Raw genomic sequence first — 8,252 nt, forward strand, 5'->3', positions numbered from 1 at the left:
AACACCTGCTGGGAATACCAGTTTGGTAGGGGGGAGCTGTTTAGTAAGGCACTATTGGGAGTGGAAATAATTAAGTACAGGCCCTCACTTCCCTGCTTATAATCACTACTGTGCTCATCTCCTGCCTCTGGGTTTTCCATAGGTATCTGGTTTTCTACTGTAAGAAATATGAAGCTAGGCTAGATAGGCCTTTGGCTGATTCAATAATACACACATCTCAAAGCAACTTCTAGGCCAAAAAAAACCCCATACCGTTACATGTGTTTCTATGTAGTGCATTGTTTGGTCCTGAATGACAACATTTAGATCAGCGACAATTCTATGTTGTCGTTCTAGGGTGTAATTTGTTTTGTTTTGTCTTCTCTGTTTATCCTGCAAGACCCCAGTGAGGCAAGATGATACTGAAGAAATGCTTTGCATTTATTAGATGTTTGCACTCTTTTTTCTGGGACCTCACAGAATGCTTTCCTTCAAGCAAGGTCTGATTTGTATCAATGTTTCTTCTTCCTATTCCTCTAGATAATTCTAGACAGAAAGGTGAGGAATAGAGATGTGGCTTCTTTTACTTCTGAACACCAAAGAGCTCACTAACATTACTTTAAGGGCTAGTTGGTTCAATGAATGTTATTGTCTCATTCATTGTTTATAAAATCTAAACTCAAACAAACACCTATACCAATCACCATACCCAAGATCCCTGTTGAAACTGTCTACTGTACTACAAATTGCACAAGCAGGTATTCAAATCCTGATGCAGCTAGAACAGTAAAAGTTAATGATTGCCTCCTCCCGGTCCACCTCACATACAGCTTGGCATATTTTCCTTGGGACACCCAGGAGCAAAATGGCAAATGTTACCGCTTGGAGCTAAAATGAAATAGCAAAGGTTCATGCAAAACTTCTAAACTTCATACCATCCCCCTTCCTTGTCAAAGCTAATGCTTTCGCTATCACATCTTCATAAGCACTAAATTTGCTGCTAATGTGCTGAAAAATTGCTTCAGCTCAGGTTTCTATTTACAATTTGCCAAGATCATCAGCTTTGTAAAGAGAAACAAGGAACAGCCAAAACACTACACTAAATGTTTGGTAACTGAATCCACGATCGGACTCCTGGGGCATTTCCATCATACAACCCAGAAATGAATAGACACAAATTTATCATAATCTATGGTTATCAGTTCCAATGACATTCTCTACAGCACTACATGGAATCCAGCTAACACAACATATTTTACCTCCACAGCTACAAAAGCATTTCAAAACAGTACAGCTTGATACTCTTATAGTATGTTCAATTTGAATGGGCATTCATTCACAGATTCTGAAAAATATCCACCCCTAAAAATTCACTCAAAGTGCTTTTAGTACTGCATGTTCTCATTAATGTCAAAGTAAAAAAATCTCAAAATAAAAAGATTATATTTTGCCACTGAACAAGAGATGGACTGTATACTGTTTCTGCACCATTGCCTTACTCTTCATTTTTAACTGTTTTTATATTTGAAGATACTGACCTGAGTTTTCTGTGCAATGTTAATCTCAGAGAGTTCCACGTAGGCAGATCATACAGAATGAGCACAAGAGCAAATAAACTTGGCCAATAATAATACTGCTTTGTGTGGTCAAACCAGGTATTTCTTAAAACAAACAAATCAGGGTGGATGCAGAGTGGTATGCTTATGCCCATACCTGAAAAGAAGTGGAGAAAGGCTCCTCTTAGAAATTGCTGCCTTAACCTAGAAATTCATTGCCACTTTGATGCTCAGCCCTTAACCCAGGGTAAAGCTATAGTTCAGCAGTAGAGAATCTACTTTGCATGCATAAAGTCCCATGTTCAATCCCCGGCATCTCCAGTTAAGGCTGGGAATACCCCATCTGATACCTTGGAGAACCAAGATGACCTATGTTTTAAGTAACGTTAACAAAACCAGCTTAGTTATATTAATATTTGACTTCATTCTCTGTTTTTTTTTTAAAAAAAGCAACCCACTACAGCTGCCTGCAGTCTTATTTACAGTATACTAAGGATTGTTTGATTCAGTAAGTTTCACTGAAATCAATGGAACCTAAACCTACTTAGGATCACACTACACAAGCTTTTTTTATCTTTGCATGTGTTAATCCTGAGTAATAAAGTTAACCCTTCTTATTCTACTTTGGTTTTAAATTCTTATTTTCATTGACTTCCAGCTGAACGTTCACAATTTGCACAGAGCGGGAGGAGCATCTCTAGGACTACTAGCAGGCTGGCTTTTTTTTTTAACAAGTTTGCATGTTTTTCTAATGGCCAGACCAGCTACCAGCACAATATTAAAATTTAACTTTAATCCAATGAAAAATTCATTTCCAGGTGCATGGACAAATATCTTAGGGAAGGAATGGGTGTGGCACTACTTATCACACATTAGCACTTTGCTTCTAGCAGCGAACTTGCACACTGCTCCATCCTTAGCCATGCATTGCCCAGCCCAACAACCTAACCACCAGCTTGGCCCAGGAGCAACATCAAGGGCTACCACCCAACAATAGGAGTGTGGAGGTTTTGCCAAGCCAACACCATGCAGACTGACAGCACCAGCACCGGCCAGTACCAGTGGATGAGGAAGAAAGGCCACAGGGCAAGGCTCAGTGGTGGAACACATGTTTTGCATGCAAAGAGTTCCATAGTCAACTCATGTCATCTCCAGATGTGGCTGGAAAGGACTCCTGCCTTAAAAACAACAATCCTGCAGTCACTGCCAGTCAGTGTTGGCAATACCGAGCTACATGGATCAGTGGTCTGACTTGGTTGGAAAGCAGCTTCCTGTGCACCTACAAACGGAGATGGCAGAGGACTGAGTGTTGTGGGTGAGAAGTGTGAATGTGCCACTTTCTGAGGCATCGTATTGATAGGTAGAAAAAATAAATAAATGTGGCACCTTGTATGGAATATGATACTGCACACAAGTCACTAGAATATAGTTTATTTCTTGTGGTCACCACTGATATTTGACCAGTTTGGTCCACGACAATCTTGTGGCTGAAAGAAGCCTTTTAGCCTCAGGAAATCTAATAATTTCCTTGCAGTGAGAAAAAGCTGCCAAACACACACACACAATCAAACAAGGTTAGTCAGTGTCATTCACTGGGAGGAACTTGCCTTTCTTTTTATACACCACCAACCAGTTTTTAGGACATAAATGCAAAGCACCCTTAGGTTCCAGGGATCCATCAGGTGGGGTGGACAATGTGCATCTTCTGCAGGTATGTGGAACCTCTGTGCATCCCTGCAGCAAATCAGAAGAGATCAGCCCATTCCAGCTCAGCTGTATTGTTTTTTTAGCATTCCCTCAAATTGTGAGAGGTACATGAGCACTAACTATGCCAAAAGACTTGGCAGGTCTACAGAAGGTCAATTGCATTGTCAGAGTGACATGAGCATGGCTGGGAGATCCAACTGGTTCTAGGTGGTGCTTTTTTCTGGGGGGGGGGGGGACTCATGGGATCCGCATAAACATTTTGTGAATCTGAGTTTGGCCTCATTGAGGGGCAGTATTTCAATATGAGTAGGAAAATGAGAGTACCCCTAAACATTTTTCAGGGGGGGAGCACTGGTTCTAGGTCAGGAGGGAGAGAGCCATCATCATCCAGAGCATAAAGGTAAAGGGACCCCTGACCATTAGGTCCAGTCGTGGCCGACTCTGAGGTTGCAGTGCTCATCTCGCTTTATTGGCCAAGGGAGCCGGCGTACAGCTTCTGGGTCATGTGGCCAGCATGACTAAGTCGCTTCTGGCGAACCAGAGTAGCGCACAGAAACGCCGTTTACCTTCCCGCCGGAGCGGTACCTATTTATCTACTTGCTCTTTGATGTGCTTTCGAACTGCTAGGTTGGCAGGAGCAGGGACCTAACAACGGGAGCTCACCCCATCGCAGGGATTCAAACCGCCGACCTTCTGATCGGCAAGCCCTAGGCTCTGTGGTTTAACCCACAGCGCCACCCGCGTCCCTGTCATCCAGAGCATAGCTGTCAACTTTTTCCCTTTTCTTGCGAGGAATCCTATTCAGAATAAGGGAATTTCCCTTTAAAAAAGGAAAACGTTGACAGCTATGATCCAGAGCCTCCACTCCAAATACAGTCCCCATTTCCTCCCCTCTCCACAATCTTGGCGTCAAAGGCAAGCCTGCAACTAAGCAGGGATGGCTTAAGCAGGTCGATGATGGGCCACGGGATCTGACAAAAGAGACCTGCGCTAGGTGTCCAAGAAGCAGCTAACTGGGCCTGTAATGACTTTAAACGGGGGGGGGGGGACAAGCGCACCCTTACAAATGATGCTGAAGGGCAAGGTTAACCACACACATCCCCTCATCTTTCCCCTTTTTGTTTCCCTGGCTTACAGCTAGTCGCTCTTCCTCCTCAGCTGAGATTTCTTCCTCTCCACTCTAACACCCCCCACACACACCCCGGGCTACCTCACCACCCTAAAGCAATATGGCCACCGCGGCGCATTTCAACGCCCTCCCCTCCGAAGACAAAAGGACGCGTGGACTTCGAAACAAACCAAGATTGGCAGCAGGGCCTAGCCAATGGCGAAGCCGAGCCCTTCCGCGGTGGCCAATGGGAAGCAAGGAAATCGAGCTGGGCGAAGCGTCCCTTGAGCAAGCCCCGGCCTTCGCCAGCCTGGCGCGCGAATTCCTGCTAGGTCGGCCGTTAGCTGGGGGCTGGCCAGGCGCGTGCGCTCGAGTGTGGGAGGGGCCGGCTGCGCCGCGGCTGTCAATTCTCCCTCCGTTCTGTCCCCTCCTCCCCACCCCCCACCCCGCGCGGATCCCGCCAAACACCGGCCAGCGCCTCCATACCTTCACTGAACGTGTCGGCTCCGCCTCCTCCTCCTCCTCTAATGGCGGGCGGGTTCTCCGTGTCCGAGGGAGGCCCCCCCTCCTCGTTCGGGCGGGGACGGGTCCGCCTCTCCCGTTCGTGTCAACCCAGCCCGATGGAGGAGGCGGCAGACTTTTGCTCTGAAACGGGGCAGGTTGAGGACAGAAATAAAACATGCACCTCCATCTCTACTGCGAACCGTTTTCTTCTAAGCACCTCCTCGCCCTCCCAAAAGAACTTGATTTCTTGTCCAAAGACATGGAGACGCCTTCCCCAAATATGTGGGCAGCGTTGTAAGAAAAACGGCCCTCAGCACATGCTCAGAGGCACTTCGCCGGCGCCAGAAGAGGGTCCCGGGCAGGGCCGGTGCTATCGTTAGGCAGTCGCCCAGGGCTCAGGCTTCGGGGGGGGGGGCGTTCAGCTTGGGTCATGTCCCATAAATATCTAGTAAGATTTCACTTCTGTTTTACGTTTTGAAGAATTTCTATTCTATCTGCCAGACATCTGTTTTTGAAAATTGAAGTCGGCAAAAAGTAATTTGGAGGGAGAGCAGGCTGGCGGGCGTAGAAAACAGCCTGGCCCAGAATCAGGGCTAAGCCTTCATTAACCCTCGGAAGTTATAATGATCAACGTTATAATATAAAGTGGTGCCCAGCAGTGTTTTGGAGTTTTTATGATCACTACAGTCCCGGGGTGGGGGGAGCTTTTGTTCTGTTTATTTTAAAAAACGTATCAACTACTTAATCTAAAAGATGCCAATATGGTATGAAAATAAATATTGCACAGCACATAGTTATTTAGAAACAATGTAATATCATAAACATGTAATTAATAAAACCACTTAATAATTTTTATTTTTTAAAATGTATGGTTTTAATTATTGTATATTGGATATGGTATTCTAGAGGAAGTACATTGTATATTGTATATTGGATATGGTATTCTAGAGGAAGTACATTGTATATTGTATATTGGATATGGTATTCTAGAGGAAGTACCAGGTGCCACTACACTAAAGACCCTGCTCTGGGCTGAATTGCAGGAGCATGTGGCACCATCGGGGAAACCTCACCAGATGACCGCAGCCACCATGCAGAAGCCTTCCCAAAGTGCCCCATGTATTTCCCCTCATATATCAGTGAATATTTACCTCTCATTCCTATGGGGGGAAATGCCTTGGTGCAAAAATGGTTCTCCAGCCCTGACACTCGATGGTCTGGTCCTTGCCGATACAGATGTCGATGAGGGTGTACACAGTGCATCTTTGTGTAGAGATACAAATGGTATGTTTTTGTGCAATATCTCCACACACAGCTGTCTATATAATGATGGCTGCATCATCATAATTATTATTATACAGAGTATACCTAAAATTTTCTTTGTACTGTTGAGAGATGAAAAGCAACACAGTCGCTACCCATGGGTTTGCAGACTTGATAAACACAATGCAAAAAGGATGGAGGGGGAAGACGAAAACAAGAAATGAGAAATAATTGGAAAAGGGAAATGGAAGAGAATGACTGTGTTTGTAGGAAATAGGCGGAACCCTGAACAGGGACGATCCTTTTAGAAGGGAGGATGCAACGCACATTCTGTTGGAGGGCTCACTTGTGATTACTAGGAGACAGGCACTCTCCAATGGCTGATTAGTACGCATACATGAAACAAAAATTTTCTTTTTTAACACCATACAAGATTATTCCTGTTGTTGTTGTTTAGTCGTTTAGTTGTGTCCAACTGTTCATGACCCCATGGACCAGAGCACGCCAGGCACTCCTGTCTTCCACTGCCTCCCACAGTTTGGTCAAACTCATGCTGGTAACTTCGAGAACACTGTCCAACCATCTTGTCCTCTGTTGTCCCCTTCTCCTTGTGCCCTCCATCGTTCCCAACATCAGGGTCTTTTCCAGGGAGTCTTCTCTTCTCATGAGGTGGTCAAAGTATTGGAGCCTCAGCTTCATGATCTTCCAGTGAGCACTCAGGGCTGATTTCCTGCAGAATGGATACGTTTGATCTTATTGCAGTCCATGGGACTCTCAAGAGTCTCCTCCAGCACCATAATTCAAAAGCATCAATTCTTCGGCGATCAGCCTTCTTTATGGTCCAGCTCTCACTTTCATACATCACTACTGGGAAAACCATAGCTATACAGACCTTTGTCGGCAAGGTGATGTCTCTGCTTTTTAAGATGCTGTCTAGGTTTTGGGGGCTCATTCACACTTCTCTTGCCTGATGCCTAGAAAGCATGGGTCCGATAAGTTTTCTGCTTGCTTCTCCAGGAAAACCTCCTATCTGCAGCTCTGATTCAGTGGTAAAGAGCAGGTTTTCCCAGGGGGAAGCAGCAAGAAAGTGGAAGTGTATGGATGAGCCTTTGGTTTCAATACTCAAGATCATCTGAGAAATTAGCTACCGCTTAACATCCTTTAACCACCCTGTCACCCACTGGATGGCAAAAGCTCTGAGCTCCTTGTAACTTCAGTGTAAACTTTTAAATGAATGAGCATTGTAATCTATATGTGAATACTGGGCACTCCTGATGCTTATTCTTCTAGGTGCAAGAGTGTGATTTTTTCATGTTTGGTGTCAAGGTAGAGTTCACCACAAGTTTTTTGGGGTGTTTCTTTTTAAAATGCATTGACTTTGATTAGTCATGTTGAGGATATACGTTGACCTACATAAGTTTATTTCAAGGTCGGGGGGAAATCTAGGGCTTCTGCTTTCTTGGAGACAGCCTTGCATGCTGTACAGTGGTACAGTGGTGCCCCGCAAGACGAAAAACTCGCTAGACGAAAGGGTTTTCCATTATTGCGTTGCTTTGCTAGACGAATTTCCCTATGGGCTTGCTTCGCAAGACGAAAACGTCTTGCGCTTTTTTTAAAAGCCGCTTGAAGAGGCGCAGTTGCGACGGACCGTGCTTCGCAAGACAAAAAACATCGCAAGACGAAAAGACTCGCGGAACGAATTCTTTTCGTCTTGCGAGGCACCACTGTACATGTGTAGGTTCTGTTGACGTTGAAATTGCACCTACTGCTGTGATCCCATTCCTTACATCTTCGTGAGTATCTGCTGGACCTCAACGACTGTGTGAAAAGGTTTCTATCTTTACTGATTCTGGATAATATGAAGAAGCATGAGTTAACTTTGTGATGCAAACACCTGTCTATTATGAAAGGAAGCTCTTTCCATGTAGGCTTCCAACCAGGCATTGGAAACTTGTCCTGTTCAGCCACCTCAGCCTCTCTCCATTGGTGAGGGAAGGACAAAAGGCTCCATATTCCATTACCCGGACTCTGAGCCATCAAGTCTGCTCCTGCCCACTCCCCACTTTCTCTCTATTGATTTTATAGCATTTTGCTAAATGCTATCATCCATACAGATGTCTGCCATCATTTTGTTG

The 8,252-nt window shown here is 45.0% G+C and overlaps 1 protein-coding gene across 5 annotated transcripts in view; it reads right to left on the minus strand.

The window, feature by feature from the left end:
* TRIQK (triple QxxK/R motif containing) overlaps window positions 1-5,553 on the minus strand; it is a 44,976-nt gene extending 39,423 nt beyond the window's left edge. For 2 of the 5 annotated variants that reach the window (XM_082233691.1, XM_082233692.1), the window contains exons 1-2: window positions 4,378-4,512; window positions 1,518-1,692 (exon numbers count right to left, since the gene is read on the minus strand). In XM_082233691.1, coding sequence (XP_082089817.1) covers window positions 1,518-1,690 — 173 coding nt within the window. In that variant the 5' untranslated portion in view covers window positions 1,691-1,692; window positions 4,378-4,512. Of the gene's footprint in view, window positions 1-1,517; window positions 1,693-4,377; window positions 4,513-4,541; window positions 4,728-4,836 lie in introns of those variants that run through there. The other 3 variants (XM_082233694.1, XM_082233696.1, XM_082233695.1) reach the window with 3 other exon arrangements.
* Window positions 5,554-8,252: the final 2,699 nt, after the last annotated feature.

The sequence above is a fragment of the Podarcis vaucheri genome (genome assembly GCF_965113315.1).
Source record: "Podarcis vaucheri genome assembly, chromosome: 8".
Classification (NCBI taxonomy): Eukaryota; Metazoa; Chordata; class Lepidosauria; order Squamata; family Lacertidae; genus Podarcis; species Podarcis vaucheri.